This window comes from Lepidochelys olivacea (assembly GCF_965140295.1).
Source record: "Lepidochelys olivacea isolate rLepOli2 genome assembly, chromosome: 1".
NCBI lineage: Eukaryota > Metazoa > Chordata > Testudines > Cheloniidae > Lepidochelys > Lepidochelys olivacea.
In genome coordinates, this window is record NC_140411.1 from 33,275,626 (window position 1) to 33,298,765 (window position 23,140).

At 40.4% G+C, this 23,140-nt stretch overlaps 1 protein-coding gene and 1 long non-coding RNA gene across 5 annotated transcripts in view; one reads left to right on the forward strand and one right to left on the reverse strand.

Annotated features, from left to right (window-relative positions):
- LOC311515100 overlaps positions 1-21,919 on the reverse strand; it is a 74,969-nt gene extending 53,050 nt beyond the window's left edge. For both annotated transcript variants that reach the window (XR_014710049.1, XR_014710050.1), the window contains exon 1: positions 21,835-21,919. This is a non-coding gene — a long non-coding RNA (uncharacterized lncRNA). The remainder of the gene's footprint in view (positions 1-21,834) is intronic.
- ARHGAP42 (Rho GTPase activating protein 42) overlaps positions 1-23,140 on the forward strand; it is a 313,472-nt gene that overhangs the window by 167,744 nt on the left and 122,588 nt on the right. For 2 of the 3 annotated variants that reach the window (XM_084617968.1, XM_084617970.1), the window contains exon 4: positions 11,818-11,889. The exons of the other annotated variant lie outside the window; for it this stretch is intronic. In XM_084617968.1, the coding sequence (XP_084474094.1) occupies positions 11,818-11,889 (72 nt within the window). The remainder of the gene's footprint in view (positions 1-11,817; positions 11,890-23,140) is intronic. 3 annotated transcript variants of the gene reach the window in all.

Genomic DNA, 23,140 nt, shown 5'->3' on the forward strand with positions numbered 1-23,140 from the left:
TATATTTATAGAGCCATTGAATGATGTAAAATTAGTTTTCTGTCCTAGTTATAATGTTTTTCTGAAACTTTTAAGGCAAAAAATATAGACTAAAATATATACCTATAAGAGTGCGGCATTTTAGTGATAACATGCTTGTGCATGAGCTGTAGCTCACGAAAGCTCATGCTCAAATAAATAGGTTAGTCTCTAAGGTGCCACAAGTACTCCTTTTCTTTTTGCGAATACAGACTAACACGGCTGTTACTCTGAAACCTGTCATAATTTTATTAGACATCAAAAACTTGCATGTTAACCCACTGTTTTTATTTCCCCAAACACATTAATTTAAAGTTGTATTGATGAATAGCTGTTCATACACAGTGCTAGCTAGCAGAAAGATGATTCTTCCAGACTGTTTAAAACGTTGTATAGTGGGGAAAAAATCCTGGCAGTTATTAAATTGGTTTTCTGGCACAGCCATACATTTTAGGGGACAAGTATTTTTGTTAATAACAATATTGTTTATAGAAATACATGGCTTTGTCTGATGACTGCATTTTAATTGCCCTTTTCTAGAATTCTCAAATCAACATGAAGCAAGTGAATATTTTGTCATAATTCAGGACACAAGTCATTAAACATTTCAGGGAAATCTGTTTTGAAGTCCCAAATTTAATGTGAAGATTTCTTCTTCTTAGAGGAAGTGGACAATTTTATGCAATGTGATGCAGCATATTTCAGAAAAAAATGAGAGACTTATTTTGTTAAACATGAAGCAAGCACAAGAAGTTTGGTTTTGTGGTCAAGGCATTTTACTGGAACTGAGATAACTTGGGCTCAGTTCCCTGCTCTGCCACAGATTGTTGTGTGCCCTTGGGCAAGTCTCTCAGTCTTTCCCTGTCTCAGTTTGTCTGCCAAATGGGGATAAGAACATCTCATTTCTTCCACCCTTCATCTGTCTTGCCTGTTTAGGGTCCAGACCTGCAAACATGTATAACTTACACAGGAGTAGTCCCACTGAAGTTACCGGAGGCACTCAGCTTGTAGGGCCAGCCTCTTGTTTATGATGAAAAGCTTCAAATAAATGTAAGATAGTTTTGTTATTATTAACTATTGATATATTTATTCAAGGGATGATAATACCCCCTCCTGGGTCTCCTATCAGTCCTAAATAAAAGTGAGTGGTCATACACCCTGAAATCTATATATGGTACAGAGTTAACTTTGGACCTGCTTCTACTCCTGTTTAAGTCAATGGGAGTTTGGCCATTCAGCTGAATAGAAGCAGGATTGAGACCCTAAGATGTTGACCCTGCAATTTGTTCCACAAGGGTGCACACCCATCAGCATCAGTGGAGCTCTGCATAGGTGCAGGTGACCACCCAAATAGAAAAAGTAGCTTAAGTTTGTAAGTATAAGTTACTGACTTTAGACTGACATAGTCACAATTGACTGGAGAGCAGCCTAAGGCCACTGGCCTCCAGAAAGATAGACAGATTTCTCATCTTTGACATTAGCTACTTCAAAGATTTACAAGCTCTTAAAATATTGGATCGATGACAAGTACCTTGACTCCATCTCCGTTAAAGACAGTCAGTTATATTCCTTATAGAACTAATGCATATTACACTTTACAGTTATACCAGGAAAGGACATTATCTTCTCCATTATCTTTTCAATTTGCCCCTTGGAGTATTCCACAATTAAGACAACTCTTAGTTTCAAAAAGAAAATGGGTAAACTAACCTAAACTAAACTCATGTTCCCCTAATAAGAAGTAGGTAAAAATCCATATTCCCCAAATGAGAAGTAGGTCAACTCTGTTTGCCCGCATTTACCCTTGGCTACATGACCAAGTGCATGCTGCTGCACCAAAGACCCAAATGATATAGTATACTTTGGTTTTCAGTGAAACAGGTTATTCCCCTCCATCCTCTGCCCATTTACAACCTAATTTTTGCATGCTTTTCAAATATCAGTAACTGAGGGTAGATACCTTGTTAGTTAAAATAAAGTAATTAATTTTAAAATATCAGATATTGAGATTATTTTTAGACAGAAATGTGCCAACGGGCTTCCTTTAAAAAAAAAAAATTCCCTGCCCTATCCTATAGGCAGGGGTAGGCAAACTTTTTGGCCTGAGTGCCCATCAGGAACAGAAATTGTATGAAGAAAAGGAGGACTTGTGGCACCTTAGAGACTAACCGATTTATTAGAGCATAAGCTTTCGTGAGCTACAGCTCACTTCCTCAGATGCATATCGTGGAAACTGCAGCAGGCTTTAAATTGTATGGCGGGCCATGAATGCTCACATCATTGGGGTTGGGGTGCAGGAGGTGGTGTGGGCTCTGATTGGGGGTGCAGGCTCTGAGGTGGGGCTGGAGATGAGAGGTTTGGGGTGCAGGAGGGTGCTCTGGACTGGGATCGAGGGGTTTGGAGAGCGGGAGGGGGATCAGGGCTGGGGCAGGGGGTTGGGGAGAGGCTCAGGGGAACATTTCATTCAGTATACTCTTATTTTTTGGAGCACAAGATCATACTCTGTCTTTGTTTAAAATCAGTTCAAATTAAATGTAGGGTCAGATCAGTTTTATCTAACACATATTAAAACTTTCACTTCATCAGTTTTAACTCTTTCACCACGGTAAAACATATGTGACTACACAAATCACTCATTTAAAAACCCTAGTAAGAATTAAAACATAGGGCATGTTATTTTAATGTATTGAAAAGCTATTTTAAATAATTTTTAGACATTAAGACACCTTTTCAGACATATACAATTGGACTTCTGGATTTACAGAGAGACTCCTCAGTAAAAAATAAGTCCCTGAAACATTCTTAATATCTTCTGCCATTCATATAATGTGTGCATGTTCCCAGGCAAAAATTAAGTTAAAATGGAATTAAGGATTTAAAGTATGTATATCGGTAAAATGCATTACAAGGAAGATGTACTGGAGCCTGATAAACCCAGGACATTCAAAGTTAAGGTTGAGTTTGGGAGAAATCTAAACATGGCAATGCAAAGCTATCCTTAACTCTGCCCTGCATATAATGCAATAACCTTATGATTAGGTCATATTAGTTTTTATGGTCCCATATTAGATTTAACTGATTTTTGAAAAATCATTTGATTTTTTTTCCTCATTGTTCCTGATGGAGAAACTTCACTTATGAAGAAGAGCGCTGCTCTGTAATTTATGAATACTGTAGGTTGACCCAGTTATTGGAATGCTTACTGTATGAATATATTGGTTTCATTTAATAGCTTGCTATATGAGGGAAGAGGGAAATAAGCAGGAAGGACAAAAGAATAGCTCAAGATAAGCCACCCCTCAGTTAATACTGAGGTTATTAGGGGACAGTATCCCAACTTTTGGTTCTGAGGATCTGGTTTAACCTCCTGCTGAGCCTACCAGGCTGATTTTGACACGTAGGGCCAAAACCTGGGAACTGATAAGAACAAAAGAACTCCAACTGTTTAAAAAGACTCTCTCTCTCTCTCTCTCTGCACCCCATAGAGTGTTTTAAGAACCTGGGTCAGGGTAGTGTCGTTCAGGGCCTGGTCTAAGAGAAGGACAAGTAAAAGCATGAGGCCTAACATCTGAGGGAATACACTCAGAAGGACGTGGAAGGGGATAGAGGTGCAGCTAGTCCTGCAGCCATGACATGCAACAGGATTCAGTGAGTTTCAAAAAAATTTGGAAGTTTTAAGGGTCTGCATTATTTTGTTACTGTGATCATTCATTGTAAATAAAAAGTAATTTAAGTAAATTCTCAGAAGATTAATTCTGTAATCAGTGCTGTAAATTTGGGGAGGATACACTGTATTCTTCATGCATGATAAAAGTGATTGAATCCCTTCTTTAAGTGCAATCAACAGGATGGCAATAACTAGTTTCTAATAAATAGTGTACGTGTGTGTGTCCATGTGTGTCTGAAAAAGGAAGTAGCATTTTCTTAAAGGGTTTCTGATCTGAAGTTTTGAAAAATTATAAACTGAAAAGAAAGGGTTGGAATAGAAAAGCTCAGTAACCTTAACTGTATGCGTGGCCAACCAGAATAACTATGATTACATGTTTTTTTATATACTTTTACCTATGCTGCTAACTAGAGTTAGTCGAAAATGTCAAAGTTAGAAATTTTGGTTGTTTTTTGGTAACATTTGTATCCCTTTTTTTTTGGGTACAAGATCTAGTACAAGTCTCAAACTTTGTCAAAGTATCGTTTCCCTATTATCTCTTCCTGTTGTACCGTAAGTTACTGTGAAATTGCCTTCTCTCATCTAAAATGCTACTGTGCTTATACCACATAACACAAAACAAATTATATTGTTTGATCTAGGTTAGGGGAGCTATCATTAAGTAATAATAGAGAATGGACAGTATAGTATTCAAGAACCGATCAATAATTGATAGAAGAAGCTTTTAAAACTTCTTAAAAGGAGAGTCTAATTTTAAAAAATGCTTTTGGGGAAAAGATGTCTATTTTTTTTAACAGAATGAGGAGTTCTGATGTTGCTATTTACAGCAAACCTTTATAGTCTTATTGACATCATCCCTCTGTTTTGCATTTCTTTGATCTTAACCTTGGCACAGTAACTGAGCAAGCAAGGGAACATGAGTTTTGCAGGAAGTGAGATGCTTTATTAAACTGTTACTTTGAAAACCTTAAATGACACCACAAAACTTGCAGTCCTTTTTGGTCATTGTAAATGTTTGGAGCGGATCAGTAGGTGGGAAGAGTGACTACCTAGTTGTTAGACAGACCAGAAGTTAGGTGCTTAGTTTTATGGCCTGTGTTATTCAGAAGGTCAGACTAGATCATAGAATCATAGAATATCAGGGTTGGAAGGGACCTCAGGAGGTCATCTAGTCCAACCCCCTGCTCAAAGCAGGACCAATCCCCAATTAAAGCATCCCAGCCAGGGCTTTGTCAAGCCTGACCTTAAAAACTTCTAAGGAAGGAGATTCTACCACCTCCCTAGGTAACGCATTTCAGTGTTTCACTACCCTCCTAGTGAAAAAGTTTTTCCTAATATCCAACCTAAACCTCCCCCACTGCAACTTGAGACCATTACTCCTTGTCCTGTCCTCTTCTACCACTGAGAATAGTCTAGAACCATCCTCTCTGGAACCACCTCTCAGGTAGTTGAAAGCAGCTATCAAATCCCCCCTCATTCTTCTCTTCTGCAGACTAAACAATCCCAGTTCCCTCAGCCTCTCCTCATAAGTCATGTGTTCCAGACCCCTAATCATTTTTGTTGTCCTTCGCTGGACTCTTTCCAATTTATCCACATCCTTCTTGAAGTGTGGGGCCCAAAACTGGACACAGTACTCCAGATGAGGCCTCACCAATGTCGAATAGAGGGGGACGATCACATCCCTCGATCTGCTGGCTATGCCCCTCCTTATACATCCCAAAATGCCATTGGCCTTCTTGGCAACAAGAGAACACTGCTGACTCCTATCCAGCTTCTCGTCCACTGTCACCCCTAGCTCCTTTTCCGCAGAACTGCTGCCTAGCCATTCGGTCCCTAGTCTGTAGCTGTGCATTGGGTCCTTCTGTCCTAAGTGCAGGACCCTGCACTTATCCTTATTGAACCTCATCAGATTTCTTTTGGCCCAATCCTCCAATTTGTCTAGGTCCCTCTGTATCCTATCCCTGCCCTCCAGTGTATCTACCACTCCTCCCAGTTTAGTATCATCCGCAAATTTGCTGAGAGTGCAATCCACACCATCCTCCAGATCATTTATGAAGATATTGAACAAAACCGGCCCCAAGACCAACCCCTGGGGCACTCCACTTGACACCGGCTGCCAACTAGACATGGAGCCATTGATCACTACCCGTCGAGCCCGACAATCTAGCCAACTTTCTACCCACCTTATAGTGCATTCATCCAGCCCATACTTCTTTAACTTGCTGACAAGAATACTGTGGGAGACCATGTCAAAAGCTTTGCTAAAGTCAAGAAACAATACATCCACTGCTTTCCCTTCATCCACAGAACCAGTAATCTCATCATAGAAGGCGATTAGATTAGTCAGGCATGACCTTCCCTTGGTGAATCCATGCTGGCTGTTCCTGATCACTTTCCTCTCATGTAAGTGCTTCAGGATTGATTCTTTGAGGACCTGCTCCATGATTTTTCCGGGGACTGAGGTGAGGCTGACTGGCCTGTAGTTCCCAGGATCCTCCTTCTTCTCTTTTTTAAAGATTGGCACTACATTAGCCTTTTTCCAGTCATCCGGGACTTCCCTTGTTCGCCACGAGTTTTCAAAGATAATGGCCAATGGCTCTACAATCACAGCCGCCAATTCCTTTAGCACTCTCAGATGCAACTCGTCCGGCCCCATGGACTTGTGCACGTCCAGCTTTTCTAAATAGTCCCTAACCACCTCTTTCTCCACAGAGGGCTGGCCATCTATTCCCCATGTTGTGATGCCCAGCGCAGCAGTCTGGGAGCTGACCTTGTTAGTGAAGACAGAGGCAAAAAAAGCATTGAGTACATTAGCTTTTTCCACATCCTCTGTCACTAGGTTGCCTCCCTCGTTCATTAAGGGGCCCACACTTTCCTTGGCTTTCTTCTTGTTGCCAACATACCTGAAGAAACCCTTCTTGTTACTCTTGACATCTCTCGCTAGCTGCAGCTCCAGGTGCGATTTGGCCTTCCTGATTTCATTCCTACATGCCTAAGCAATATTTTTATACTCTTCCCTGGTCATATGTCCAACCTTCCACTTCTTGTAAGCTTCTTTTTTATGTTTAAGATCCGCTAGGATTTCACCGTTAAGCCAAGCTGGTCGCCTGCTATATTTACTATTCTTTTGACACATCGGGATGGTTTGTCCCTGTAACCTCAACAGGGATTCCTTGAAATACAGTCAGCTCTCCTGGACTCCTTTCCCCTTCATGTTAGTCCCCCAGGGGATCCTACCCATCTGTTCCCTAAGGGAGTCGAAGTCAGTCTGCCTTGGAATCTATGAAAGCCCTGGTGCCGTTGTACTCCACCAGAGTATTGCCATTGACTTCAGCGGGGCCAGCTATTTCACCCCCGGATTCAGTTTCTACCTATGCAAATTATGTACTGTTTGACCATGGTCAAATGCCTCTGTCTGCCCGTGTAAACCTTCTTGTTTCAGAGCATAAAACAACCTCCAGCTGAGGGTTCAGTAAGAACTGTCTCTAAGGGCAAGTTATTCCATAACTTCCCACTATAGTATTTTTTGCATCTTTCTGTGAAGCATGTAGTACTGGCCATTATCAGAGATTGGATAGTGGACTTGATGGGCCACTTAGTCTGCAAATTCCTGTGTTCCTAGATGGGTATATTGACTGTACCTTTCTTGTAAGGGTGTTGAATTAATTGTTTGCAAATTTCCTCAACATCCTTGACTGAAAAGCATTATATACATGCGAATAATTATTGACTTTACAGTTTTAATTTGATAATTTAGTTTTTTTCAAGATGCTGTACTCTGAATCTCAGATTTATGGGAGAGTTTATTCCTTTGGTGTTATTCCTTCTATTAATATATACATACACCTATATATATAGCTTTTAGAAGTAGCTGTTACAGCGATAGGTCAACCAAATCAGTAAAGTAATTATTAGTGCAAAGTCCATTGGACAAGAGTAATGATGCCCATTAGTTTTAGAATTTGTTTTTAAATTCAAAAAGGGAAATCTAGCTTCATTCTACAAAGTGAGAGATTATTGCATGGAAAATCCTTTTTAAAATCTGAATAAATCTTAGATGCTCAAAGTACTTCCCATTGATTTTCACCATCAGTGAGAAGATATAATTAATGATTTCAACAGTTTAAGATAGATGGTGATGTAAGAACATTATTATTTTCTTCATGCTCTCAATTATCTCTTTCTCTCTCTTATCATATAATATAGTGAGTGTGTGTGTGTATATATATATATATATACACACTATATATATATATATATATATATATATATATATATACACACACTATATATATATATATATATATATATATATATATATATATATATAAATATAATATTGGCCACTCAGTAAAGGAAAGCTCAAAGAAAGGTCGAGAACTTTACTTGTAAAAATCATATCATATATGCATTAGTATTGCAAAATGACACATTTTGGAGGGTTATGGTAAAGATTATCCAGTGCTCAGTCATGCAATAGATTATTTTAGCCAAAAAATATCAACAAATGAGATGCCAAAACAAGCCAACTATAATATAATGTAATTCCAGTGATAGGAACCAGTAATGAAAAGAAAATAAATGTGCAAGGCAGAAGTTCTACCAGCTGTATATTTATGTTTTATCCAAGCTAGCCCAGCAAAGTCCAATGAAGATAGAGAGGGAGTCTTTACACAGCTGAGCAACCTGAATCCTGTAATGAGGTCTGTTGAAATGCATCTGCCAGGATTCTCTCCAATAGTTTATTGGCAGGCTTCTCTTCCCAAAATAAATACTCCTTCCTGGCTTGTCTAATGCATAATTTAGCCAGGAAGAGGATTGCCACATCAGTGTTCTGTCATCAGAAGCGTTCGTCATTGGGACTAATGTGCAGCATTCTGTCTGTGTATCTCGACTTAGATCAGGAGACTATTTCTATATTTATTTAAATGAATATATTCTTTTAATTTCTGGCTACATCCATCGCCCATTCCTAATTCTAAATTCCCTTGTGTACAAAGTACAGTGGTCCTGCTGGTTCTTGGAACGCTTGTTTCTTGGCATCTCCTTATAATGCCATATGATTGTATATAAATTAGCTCTTTCACGATGTCTAGAGCAGGGACCATTTTGTATTCTGAGATTTCACTGCAATGGAATTTGCAGCAGATGATTTTTGCTTCATAAGTTAAACTGTCGGTTAACAGTAAAAGGCAAGTTTCTCTCATTTGAAGGTTGTGAAGAAAGCCTTTAAAATATGAACTGCTTTGAGTGGTCTCCTGAGTTTGCACGCAAGGCACATGAAAGTGACAACTCTGAGTGTTGTGAACAGCCTCATTCAGCTCAGTGTGGTGTTAACGCTGAAGACAAATAGTGATTATTTATATCAATATTAACTTTTTTACTGATGGTTATAAAGAGAAGCATTCATCTTGTATGTGTATAGTTGTTGGATGCCGCAACGAATATTGGTACACTGGGAAATGTGGCAAATGGTTGTTAGACAGTAGGAATTCAAGTCTCCACCAAAAATCTCAGTTTCGTTCCTCATGGGAGTAGGGGAAAAAGAGAGACATCCATTCTGTAGTGCCAAAGATCTCAACATCCCTTCTTGTGCCAAACATTAAAACAATCTCCCTTGCTTTTATAGATGCTGTCAGGACCTATAGTTTCCTCCTCACAAACATATTCAATGCAGGTGTGTCCCTGAACTGAGCTTTGTGAGGCCTAGGTTCTATTCCTGGCTGTGCCACAGACCTGCCATGTGACCTTGAGCAAGTCACTTCACCTCTGTTTGACTCTCTTGGCCTTGCCTGTCCTATCTATTTAGAATGGAAGCTCTTTGGGACTTGGTCTCTCTGACTATGTGTTTGGATAGTGCCTAGCACATAAGGGCCCCAATCTCAGTTCAGATCTCTAGTTGCTACCTTAAGTACAAATAATAAATCAGAATGTCAGTGAAAAATGACAGTTTAGGGAACAGCATAACATTTAATTCAGTATCAAAATTAATAAGACAGGAAATACTTTATAGTACTGACTGTCATATTTTATTCAATAAAAGCTCAGTGTAGTCACGCTGGCATAGAAGTGCAAGGCCAAGTGTATTCAGGTGAGGTCTGGTTCTCAAGATTTCTAGTTTTGTTGGCCACATTTCTGTTATTTTTTATCATGTTTGCAGGACATTCGACCATATGCTAGATTTTAGTATTTAGTCTTTGTCATAAACACGGTCAGCTGTGGTGTCAGTTGTTATGGTTTTCAGCTTGGTCACTTTGGGCCACCACATCATCAAACTTGTCGAGTGCTGCTAGTCTTCTTACTTTTTCTACTATTAAGTAGGTATGGCAATATGAGAGTTTTGCTTTTTTTCACCTACCTTCTGTCCACTGGGACCACCTGTCTGAGAAAGTGACTGTGTGAGCTTTGGGAATGAAATCTTAGTTTTGAAAAAGTCTGCTTGCTGAATTTTTGTTTATATTTTACAGATTAGTTTGTCTGGACTATTATAGCCCTTTGGGAAGCTTTCATGCTATAATAGCACTGTGTCTTGTCGCTTATTATGTAAAAGCTACCACAGCATTACTCATTCATATCTGTCTTATTTACATTAGCCCATCCTCCCTAGCTGCCAAGATCCAAATGTGGAATGCAATGTATTTGGTAAAGACCAGAAATGAGAGAACAAACAATTATTTATGCAGGAAACTTAAAATGTTTTGCTATTAATCCTTTAAGGTAAATAACTTTGTATAATCAGTTATTTTATTCTTTATTTCTGAGGTGAATAATTTACAACAATAAAAAAGGGGGGACACCAAATTTGTGTGAGAGTTGCATATCTTTGCAACTAAAGTCAGTGACATGACTCAGAATGAGGCTCATATAAAAAGACTTCCTCTGGCTGTTGTGTCTAAACCTGAAAATGGATGATTTCTTATAGAAATGTTTGCAAAAAGATTGAGTATGGTGTTTTTTTTAAGTGGTATTGCATGGCAAAAAGTTAAATAAATTAAGATAGCAAAATAAATGAATATATACTTCCTAGCCAAAACCTAATGAGTGACTTACATGCCACATAACCCTTAGCTTTGAGGTTAAGTAAGGTTTAAATAATGCACAAACATTTTTGTTTGCCTTATGCAGTGGGGTGAGTTTCGCTCTAAGTCAGGGGTTCCCAAACTTGGTTTACGGCTTGTTCAGGGTAAGCCCCTGGCGAGCCTCAAGATGCTTTGTTTACCTGAGTGTCTGCAGGTACGGCCGCTCGCAGCTCCCAGTGGCTGCGTTTCGCTGTTCCCAGCCAATGGGAGCTGAGGGAAATGGCACAGGCCGGGCTGGGCCACCACTTCCCACAGCTCCCATTGGCCGGAACAAGCCGCGAACCAAGTTTGGGAACCCCTGGTCTAAGTGAACAGACAAACAATGGAAAAGAATGAAAGCTATCACATAATTAGGGCTTCCAGGTTAAGTGTAAGAGGATAAAATTACCCCATAGCCATTTTTCAGTTTATTAATAAAAAATAAACATAATAGTTGCCAATTTTATATATTTCATAACTTTTTTCAGCTTTCCTTTTGGATTATTCCCTTAACTGGCGTGGCTAGATGATCAGAGGGGATTGCTGAAATGACTAAGCTATCCATTTGTACACATAACTAGTCTATATAATCATGTTCCTAAGACTGTTACCTTTGTCTTCTCCCAAGTTTTGCCAGATTGTTTTACTTCCAGTTGTTGCATCTTGTCTGAAATTAGATTGTAAACTCTAAATTTCAGGGAAAACAAATACCAGGAATCCTATGTATGCAGCATGAGTACTTTTTATTTGTTTTAAATTGACAAATATAATTAAGTTTTAATTATTTATGATGATGCTTCATAATACATTGGGAAATGTTTTGTAGTATACTTTATAAAAGCAAAGAAGCGTTACCTGCACTGTACGGTTAAACCTTGTATGGTAAAACCTTCATTGACCACTGTGATGAAACGGTTAAACCTTCATTGACCACTGTGATGAAACCACTGGGTTTTTATCAGGTTTGTAGATTAGCAAAGTGAGATTTACTGAAGTAGTACTGTCGCTCCCAACTTTCTTTAAATACTATATATGAAAAGAGACACATTTGAATATTTATGTTTGACATTTCAGATCCAGAATGCCAATGATGTGTTAATAGCACCACTGGAAAAGTTTCGTAAAGAACAAATAGGTGCAGCGAAAGTAAGGAACCGATTCTTATTTATTTTATATTTGCTTGATGTTCACTCTATGTTGATTGTTAGATTACAGACATTTTAAAGTAATGATACCATTGTTCTCAGTGTATGTGTGTATTGATAAATTGGACTTTAGTTCTTTGCTTCAGAGGAGTGGAACATTTTAGAAAGCACATTTTAAGGTTCTGGATATATTGCATACCTTAGGCACTAACGGAACCTTTTCTTTTGTAGCAAATCTGCCATATCCTTTAGTTGACTTTATTTTCTGGTATTTAGGTTTAATTCAATCCCATGTGAAAAACCAAAAAGTAACTGAGAAATAATTGCAGACACTTATTTTTGACCAGCCCAGAGTCATTCTAACGTACATTGTGAACATTTCCAATGATCCTATCCTAGCAGCTGAAGAAGCAGCGAAAGCAGGAACCTTGAGAGAACTTTTTACAGTTTTGTCCGTCCTATGTTCATTGGCTGTTTGCTCCAGTCCTCTCTCTCCCCCTCCATCACAGTCTCTTCACCTCACCACACCTGCCACGTTTACCCTCTTCTCTCCTACTTCATTTCCCTTTTCTTTCCATTTATCTTAATCCCTCCTACGTAAATCCAATATCACACCCCCTCTTACAAGTATGGAAATAATGTGATGTTTGCTGCCATCACATTGTTCACTCTGCTTGTGTGTTAGATCCCTGCCTCACCTTGTGTCTATCATGTCTAGTTAGATAGCAAGCTCTTTGGGGGTAGGGACTGTTTACTATGGTGTTTTTTACAAGGCTTAGCACAATGCGGCCCCATTCTTGGTTGTCCCTTAAGCACTGCCATAATAAACATGAGTAATAATAATTTTGTGCATTTGGGACTCTGTAAAAACTTAAACAATTGATAAACAAAACTGATGAAAGAAAGGAGAAATGAAAAAAGAATGTTGGCTATAACCCACTTCATCAGATGCATGGAGTGGAAAATACAGTAAGCAGGTATAAATATACAGCACGTGAAAAGATGGAAGTTGCCTTACCAAGTGTGGGGGGAGGGGAGTCAGTGCTAACAAGGCCAATTCAATTAGGGTAGATGTGGCCCATTCCCAACAGTTGACAAGAAGGGGTGAATATCAACATCTGTTTCAGATTTGGGAATGATTTATACCGTCAAGTCAGCGGTGCAGCTATGGGTACCTGCATGGCCCCACAGTATGCCAGCATTTTTTATGGCTGACTTAGAACAATGCTTCCTCAGATCTCATCCCCTAGCGCCCCTACTCTATTTGAACTACATTGATGACATCTTCATCATCTGGACCCATGGAAAGGAGGCCCTTGAGGAATTCCATCTGGATTTCAACAATTTCCACCCCACCATCAACCTCAGCCTGGACCAGTCCACAAAAGAAATCCACTTCCTGGACACTACAGTACAAATAAGCGATGGTCACATAAACACCGCCCTATACCGGAAACCTACTGACCACTATACTTACTTACATGCCTCCAGCTTTCATCCAGACCACATCACACGATCCATTGTCTACAGCCAAGCCCTAAGATACAACCACATTTGCTCCAATCCTTCAGACAGAGACAAACACCTACAGGATCTCTATCAGGAGTTCTTAAAACTACAATACCTACCCGGGAAAGTGAAGAAACAGCTTGACAGAGCCAGAAGGGTACCCAGAAGTCACCTACTACAGGACAGGCCTAACAAAGAAAGTAACAGAACGCCACTAGCCATCACCTACAGCCCCCAAATAAAACCTCTCCAGTGCATCATCAAGGATCTACAACCTATCCTGAAGGACGATCCCTCACTCTCACAGACCTTGGGAGACTGGCTAGTCCTCACTTACAGACAGCCCCCCAACCTGAAGCAAATACTCACCAGCAACTACACACCACACAACAGAAACACTAACCCAGGAACCAAACTCTGGAACAAACCCCCTTGCCAACTCTATTCAAGGGACACCATCATAGGACCCAACCACATCAGCCACACTATCAAGGGCTCATTCATTTGCACATCTACCAGTGTGATATATGCCATCATGTGCCAGCAATGCTCCTCTGCCATGCACACTGGCCAAACCAGACAGTCTCTACGCAAAAGAATAAATGGACACAAATCGGACATCAAGAATTGTAATATTCAAAAACCAGTAGGAGAGCACTTCAATCTCCCTTGACCCTCAATAACAGAATTAAAAGTTGCCATTCTTCAATAAAAAAACTTACAAATAAACTTCAAAGAGAAATTGCAGAACTGAAATTAATTTGCAAACTTTACACCATCAAATTAGGCCTGAATAAAGACTGGGAGTGGCTGGGTCACTACAAAAAATAATTTTCGCTCTGTTGATACTCACACCTTCTTGTCAACTGCTTGGGATGGGCCACATCCACCTTGATTAAATTGGCCTCATTAGCACTACAAAAAGTAAATTTCCCTCTCTTGTCGTTCACCCCTTGTTGTCAACCCTAATTGAACTGGCCTTGTTAGCACTGACCCCCCACTTAGTAAAGCAATTCCCATCTTTTCATGTGCTGTATATTTATACCTGCTTGCTGTATTTTCCACTCCATGCATCTGATGAAATGGTTTATAGCCCACAAAAGCTTATGCCCAAATAAATGTGTTAGTCTCTAAGGTGCCACAAGGACTTCTCGTTGTTTTTGCTGATGCAGACTAACACGGCTACCCCTCTGAAACAAAAAAGAATGTTTTTTAAATGGGTGGAGAAACAGTCAGATGGACTGACTCACCTCCAACTCCTTACACAGAGGTCTGTGTCTCCTCTGGGCGCAGCAGAGGTGGAGAATGGCAAAGCAGCTGGTTGTGGCTCCCTCATTCTAAGAACAGCCACGGTCTTGTTCAATCCTTGGTATAGTTTAGAATTACCTTGGGGCTATTCTAAACTGTGCTCTGGATGTAGTGGTCCCAAAGGGGCACTGCAGATTCTCAGAGCTCAGTGTGCTTTGGCCATGTCTCCTTCGGTCTCCACACCCCTCTGGGCTGCAGTGTCCAGATATTTCTTCCATATGGAGAATCTCTAGTCAGTGGTTTAAGACAGCTATGCAGTTAGCAGAGCGGCACAAAGGACTGTACAAGGCTCAGTATTGAGCCCAGGGAACCTGGGAGCACATTCAGAAAAGGAGTTTCCTAGGTGTAGTCTCTCAATCTAGAAAGCCCTATTTCCAGCTCAATGTAGAATTCTTAAGGTACACAGAACTCTGCAGATTAGTTGCCTTGGAGAGTCTTAAACAGTACAATAAGGGTAAGGGTACAATAAGTCTTAAAGGGTACTTTAATAAGGTGCATGATTCTGGTACCAGCCAGTGCTAGAAGAGGGCCTCCTCCCTGATTGAACTAACCTCGTTATCCCTAGCCTGATTCTTGCTTGCATATTTATACCTGCCTCTGGAAATTTCCAGTACATGCATCTGACAAAGTGGGTATTCACCCACAAAAGCTTATGCTCCAATACATCTGTTAGTCTATAAGGTGCCACAGGACTCTTTGCCTTGAGTACATGTACTGCTTCTGAGGTATTGTACCCTTGATTTAAAACTTTGCTGATAGATTATCTGGGAAATCTTTCAATTTTTAATATTGCTGTGGTTTGAAGAAACCATTCTAGTTTTGTTTAGTTCTTGTATAAAGAGCATAATGTGGTGGGCCTATAAAATAAGTAACAGTGCCTGCACTCTTTCTGCATCAGAGCAGGTTCACAGAAGGAGAAAATATATATGGTAAGAGGAAAAATGGAGAATGTAAGTGATAATATTTGAGTGTTTTCTGTACTACTCCTGTGAGTGTGTAGCAGGGAGATGGAGAACCCTCTGTACAGGAACTAAACACACATTTCGAGCAAATTCCTGCTGTGGACTTGTGGTCAGACTTCTGTGGACAAAGAAGATGTTTTCTTCCCTCATGTTTGATATTTTTTGTGTGTACAGTTGCATGCTTTCCTCACCACACCCATGTCCTGCTACGTAGATGCAGAACATGGGAATTTGTTTTTAACTATGCTGCAAATAAATAGAGTTTAATGCCATCTGAGAATGCTTTCTCTTTTTTTAGCAGTTTTCATTCCTACATACATTGAAAGTTGTTTGATTCTTTGGATTGCTATTTAATTTTGTAATAACATAGCTTTAGGGATGTGATTGCCTTTTCTGTAGAGACTCACTGTGTTGTTGACAGGCGTTCTGTCTGGAGAAGCTAAACAAGACTCTATCCAGAGATCATTAACATGGCTTCTTAGTCAGGATGCTGAGGTCATTATAGAGCAATGTGCAGCACTCCCTGTCCCCTTTAGATATATGCAATCAGTGAGTCTCTAGACAGTTAATACTTCTGTGTTTGGAGATAGCTCACTCCCGGTTGCTGTTGCCATTAACAATAACACCAAACACTTTGTATAGGGCTCTACCTGGGCAGAGCACTTTACAAACATTAATTAATTCTAACAGCATCCCTGTTGGATAGGCATGTGTCCCCATTTCATAACTGGGGGGAAAGGGACATGCAGAGGTCAAGAGACTTGTCCAAGCCACACAACAACTTAGTGGCTGAGTTAGGACTGGAACCCAGATCTTCCAACTCAGTCCTGTGTCTATTCCATTAGACCTCGTTACCTCTCTTTTGGACCATTAGGTTCCTGGGTTGACACCTGTTAGGTTCAGCCACCAGACAGGAGCTCTACTAGTTGGTTGTTTTAGAAAACTCTAAAATAAATATATTTGTGTTTTCTTCTTCTGCTTTGCCTGAGTTCAACTGTCAGCTTCAGCGCTGGGATATTCAGACCACCCACATAGTCTAGAGTATGATTGGGTATGATATGAGGTGGATCTCTCAAATGAAATAGTTTCAAAGGGCATTGAGATGAATGAGAGCAGCACAAAGAGATGACAATTAATTACACTTAATGTTCTTAAAAAAAAAAAAAAAAAAGCCTGAAAACCTCTAACAAGAATGGTAAATCTGTGAAGTACAATAGGAATGGGTTAGTAATAAAGGTATGCAAAACTGAGGCTATGTTGACACTACAAATTACTTTGGTATAATTTACATCACTCAGGGGTGTGAATAATCCCCACCCCCCAAGCAACGTAAGTTATACCAACCTAAGCACCACTGTGGACAGTGCTGTCAGTGATAGAGCTTCTCCTGCCAACATAGCTACCGCCTCTCATGAGGCAGGACTTATTAAGCCAAAGGAAGAGCTCTCTCCCATCAGTTTAGCGCATCTTCACCAGAATCTGCAGTGTAGACATAGCCTGAGGGGTATTACAGTGCCAGAGATGGTATGAACATTTACCTCAATCTCTGTTCACCTGGCTTCAGCTTTGACCAAACCAAATGCTTAATAATTGGTCAAAACTGCGAGTTTCTTAAAAAACTCTTTAGTTAACACAGGTTTGCATCAAGATTTGTGAACCTTTGGCTGAATATGGAGTGATCTCTGCATATGTAACAAACTGGAAACCCGGTTTGGACTTTTGTAACAAAAGTTTCACAGCACTCTAAGGATGTCTGTACACAGGGATTTCATTAATATTGACATCTTCACTGGGCCCACAAACTCTCTGGATAGTAGTAAAGGTGCCAAAGACGCAAATCTCACCACCTTCTGTTCCAACAGGGAAGGTGCATTTCTTTGAACTTGCTTTTTTCTAACATAAACTCACAGCAGCATGTACATTTAAAAAGATCAAAATCCTAACAAAACAAAACAGCCCTACCAAAGAACACAATAAACTGCACACACAGTTCTACCCCTGAAGAGAAGATGGGAGAGAAAACAAATCACAGATGGCAGATGTTAGTCACATTGCGAATGCACTACTGCAAATTGCTCAGATACTACGGTGATGTGTGTATAATAACCTATCTAGAATAGAACAAAAAACCACAATATATTTAGAGGTGATTTTTGTCTGATTTTTTGGGGGTGTGGGAGAAATTAGGCATGCAGAGGTCCATCTCTTTGCATTTGGAAAGGAAAATGATGTCTGTCTGTATCTGTACAAGTTTTTTCATGAAGTTGATAGATTTCCACTCCATACGGCTAAATGCAGTGCCTTGCATAATGACAGGTTTCAGAGTAGCAGCTGTGTTAGTCTGTATTCACAAAAAGAAAAGGAGTACTAGTGGCACCTTAGAGACTAACCAATTTATCTGAGCATAAGCTTTCGTGAGCTACAGCTCACTTCATCAGATGCATTCAGTGGAAAATACAGTGAGGAGATTTATATACACACAGAACATGAAAAAACGGGTGTTATCATACACATTGTAAGGAGAGTGATCACTTAAGATGAGCTATTACCAGCAGGAGAGCGGGGGAAAGGAAGGGGAGAAAATCAAGGTGGGCCATTGCCAGCAGTTAACAGGCACGTCTGAGGAGCAGTGGGGGGTGGGAAGTAAACATGGGGAAATAGTTTTACTTTCTGTAATGACACATCCACTCCCAGTCTCTGTTCAAGCCTAGATTAATTGTATCCAGTTTGCAAATTAATTCCAATTCAGCAGTCTCTCGTTGGATTCTGTTTTGAAGTCTTTTTGTTGTAATATTGCGACCTTTAGGAGAGATTGCAGTGTTCTCTGACTGGTTTATGAATGTTATAATTCTTGACATCTGATTTGTGTCCATTTATTCTTTTACGTAGAGACTGTCCAGTTTGACTAATGTACATGGCAGAGGGGCATTGCTGGCACATGATGGCATATATCACATTGGTAGATGTGCAGGTGAACGAGCCTCTGATAATGTGGCTGATGTGATTAGGCCCTGTGATGGTGTCCCCTGAATAGATATGTGGACACAGTTGGCAATGGGCTTCGTTGCAAGGATAGGTTCCTGGGTTAGTGGTTCTGTTGTGTGGTGTGTAGTTGCTGGTGAGTATTTGCTTCAGGTTGGGGGGCTGTCTGTAGGCAAGGACTGGCCTGTTTCCCAAGATTTGTGAGAGATTTGAAGGGTCGTCCTTCAGGATAGTTTGTAGATCCTTGATGATGCGCTGGAGAGGTTTTAGTTGGGGGCTGAAGGTGATGGCTAATGGCGTTCTGTTATTATCTTTGTTGGGCGTGTCCTGTAGTAGGTGACTTCTGGGTACCCTTCTCGCTCTGTCAAGCTGTTTCTTCACTTCAGCAGATAGGTACTGTAGTTGTAAGAATGCTTGATAGAGATCTTGTAGGTGTTTGTCTCTGTCTGAGGGGTTGGAGCAAATGTGGTTGTATCGCAGAGCTTGGCTGTAGATGATGGATCGTGTGGTGTGATCTGGGTGAAAGCTGGAGGCATGTAGGTAGGAATAGCGGTCAGTAGGTTTTCGGTATAGGATGGTGTTTATGTGGCCATCGCTTATTAGCACCGTAGTGTCCAGGAAGTGGATCACTTGTGTGGACTGGTCCAGGCTGAGGTTGATGGTGGGATAGAAATTGTTGAAATCATGGCGGAATTCCTTCTTTTCCATGGGTCCAGATGATGACGATGTCATCAATATAGCGCAAGTAGAGTAGGGGCATTAGGGGACGAGAGCTGAGGAAGTGTTGTTCTAAGTCAGCCATAAAAATGTTGGCATACTGTCGGCCATGCGGGTACCCATAGCAGTGCCGCTGGTTTGAAGGTATACATTGTCCTCAAATGTGAAATAGTTATGGGCGAGGACAAAGTCACAAAGTTCAGCCACCAGGTTTTCCGTGACATTATCAGGGATAGTGTTCCTGACGGCTTGTAGTCCATCTTTGTGTGGAATGTTGGTGTAGAGGGCTTCTACATCCATAGTGGCCAGGATGGTGTTTTTTTAGGAAGATCACCGATGGATTGTAGTTTCCTCAGGAAGTCAGTGGTGTCTCGAAGATAGCTGGGAGTGCTGGTGGTGTAGGGCCTGAGGAGGGAGTCTACATAGCAAGACAATCCTGCTGTCAGGGTGCCAATGCCTGAGATGATGGGGTGTCCAGGATTTCCAGGTTTATGGATCTTGGGTAGCAGATAGAATGCCCCAGGCCGGCGTTCCAAAGGTGTGTCTGTGCAGATTTGTTCTTGTGCTTTTTCAGGGAGTTTCTTGAGCAAATTCTGTAGTTTCTTTTGGTAACCCTCAGTGGCATCAGAGGGTAATGACTTGTAGAAAGTGGTGTTGGAGAGCTGCCTTAGCAGCCTCTTGTTCATATTCCGATCTATTCATGATGACGACAGCACCTCGTTTGTCAGCCTTTTTGATTGTGATGTCAGAGTTGTTTCTGAGGCTGTGGATGGCATTGTGCTCTGCACGGCTGAGGTTATGGGGCAAGTGATGCTGCTTTTCCACAATTTCAGCCCGAGCTCATCGGCGGAAGCACTCTGTGTAGAAGTCCAGTCTGCTGTTTTGACCCTCAGGAGGAGTCCACCTAGAATCCTTCTTTTTGTAGTGTTGGTAGGGAGGTCTCTGTGGATTAGTATGTTGTTCAGAGGTGTGCTGGAAATATTCCTTGAGTCGGAAACGTTGAAAATAGGATTCTAGGTCATCACAGAACTGTATCATGTTCGTGGGGGTGGAGGGGCAGAAGGAGAGGCCCCGAGATAGGGCAGATTCTTCTGCTGGGCTAAGAGTATAGTTGGATAGATTGACAATATTGCTGGGTGGATTAAGGGAATCATTGCTGTGGCCTCTTGTGGCATGTAGTAGTTTAGATAGTTCAGTGTCCTTTTTGTTTTGTAGAGAAGCAAAGTGTGTGTTGTAAATGGCTTGTCTAGTTTTTGTAGAGTCCAGCCACGAGGAAGTTTGTGTGGAAGGTTGGTTTTTTATGAGAGTATCCAGTTTTGAGAGCTCATTCTTGATCTTTCCCTGTTTGCTGTAGAGGATGTTGATCAAGTGGTTCCTCAGTTTCTTTGAGAGCGTGTGGCACAAGCTGTCAGCATAGTCTGTATGGTATGTAGATTGTAATGGATTTTTTACCTTCAGTCCTTTTGGTACAATGTCCATCTGTTTGCATTTGGAAAGGAAGATGATGTCTGCCTGTATCTGTATGAGTTTTTTTCAGTCTTTGTGACCACAATTACCTGGTTTGTGCTCCTATATTCTTTTAAAAACATGTTCTAAATATTGTATCATTTTTTTTCTTTATCAGACCCTTTTAATTTTAATTGTTTTACTCCTGTTAAGTTTAAAGTATGAACCTTGTTGAAGTAGCTCCTTACATCAGATGTGAGCATTATTAGTGTGTGTACATGTCAGTATGAGCTGTCAGCTTTTGTCAGAATTCAGTGGAGAAGGAAAGGATGTGAGGAAGAGTTTTGAGTATTTCAGTTTCTTCTTTTTCTTTCTTTTTAATTACTGGATTTACTGCAGTGGGAGCTGCATGTATATCTTAAAGCAGATATAGATCCACAGAGTTAAAAATAAGGGTTAGGAAGAGGCTTTCCGATAGAATTGTGATAATGCAATTCCACAAATCAGAAAGATTATTGAGGATAAACAATACCCAATATACAGTATAATGCTGTACATCTGTATTTTATATTCAGTGTCACCATCAATCCAGTGAGTAAAGTTCCAGTGGTTTTTGTATATCACAAGAATCTCCAATAATAAAGAATAATCCTTTGTAAGTGCTGAAAAAATATGCAGGTACCCAATCAAAAACTGTCCCCACAAATCTTGGAAATAAAATATTAGTGTTTGTAACCAAACCAACGGTACACAATCTACATCCCTTACTGCCCTTCTTGATTATTTATATTACTTGCTCTTCTGTTTTTATTGCACATATTTCAGTTCTTCCTTTTCTGTGCACACTCAGTTTAAAGAAAACGGAGATCTCTCCAGAGACTACAGAAATCTAGCCTTGCATTAGGTAGCCTGATGATTTACTCCATCTGAGTTGAAAAAATGACCTCTGTAATTATTGTATAAATCATAGGAAAAGTGGAGTGAGCTAACTGGGAAAAAATTTCAGGAACGAAGCAACTTACCTTATTTGGTAAATGTGGTTTGCTGGTCCCCAGCTGGTAACATTGGTGAGATCATTGTGTGATGTGTTGTGTGCGCTAAGGCCAAACTCTCATGTTTTCTTTTTATCTATCAAGTACAGTATTTAGCAATATTTGTTCAAATGTTCATTGACTTTTGCTACAGACTAAATTAGATCAAAGAGAAAAGAAGCAAACTTAGATTTTTTTAAGAGTTTAAAAAACAGTGTCATTTCCCTTTTTAAAATGTCATGTTTCAGAAAATTGTTATTTCTTCTGTCTCAAGGGAATTTCTGTTGTTGTTTTTACTTTAATTCATTCTTAGCTATAAGTATTCCTTTTAACTTGGAAAACAAATTCATGTTCACTGCTGGGATTAATTTACCCCAGCTATATTTCAGAGCGGCTCACTTAGTCTAACCACAGAAGATACAGTGTAGTTTGTAACTGTCACATTTGTATTGCCCAACAATGTAACACTCAAAAAACAAAATGAAAATATAGCTTTTACAGTTACATTATGCAGAAGTTATTAGAGTTTCTTGGCGAGTCACCCTACAGCAGCTGGAAATCCACTATGATTCCGTAAAGGAAGCTAACTTAGTTTAGTTTTAGGATATTCGGTGCAAATGCTAATTGTTTTTTAATTGCAGTAAACAGAAAGACTCCTTAATGTTAGAGAAATGGGCAGAGTGAATGTGTCATGGTAAGCTGGTATCTGAGCGGAATCAACATTGGGCCTTGTATGTCCACATGGTCACCAGTTTTGAAACCCTTTAAGTATCAGTGAATCTGAGCTGTCGTGTAATAAAACAAAAGTACATGTCAAGTTATTTTAATTGTAAGGCTGTAAGCAATCGCCAGTTGTTTTAAGCTGGCCATTGCCTGTCCCCAAAGCCAGGTCACTGTGGGACTTTTTAAGCTTTTTCTCTTGCCCCAATTCGTGCTCAATATGAGGTTGAGGGGACAGAAGTTGGACTTCTGTGAGCTCCCCTTTATGGCCAAGTGGCTGCTGCCTCTTGACCCTGTTCCTATGCTGGCCTGATATTGTGGGGAGTGGAAGCGATAGAGCAGTGCAATGGAGGAGACAGCTCACCTGGCAGCTGGCACAAAGGAAGAATAAGCCCTTCAACACCAGCATCTTCCCTCTGCTAGGAGAAGAGACTACACAGAGGGAGAGAAGAGGGCTCCATCCACTCTCCCCACCATTCAATAACAGCAGCTCCCCTGGTTATTTGTGGAGAGGCGGGAGCATGAAGGTGGGGAACTCTTTCAGAAGGAGGAGCAAGGAGGTGAATACTGGAGAGGG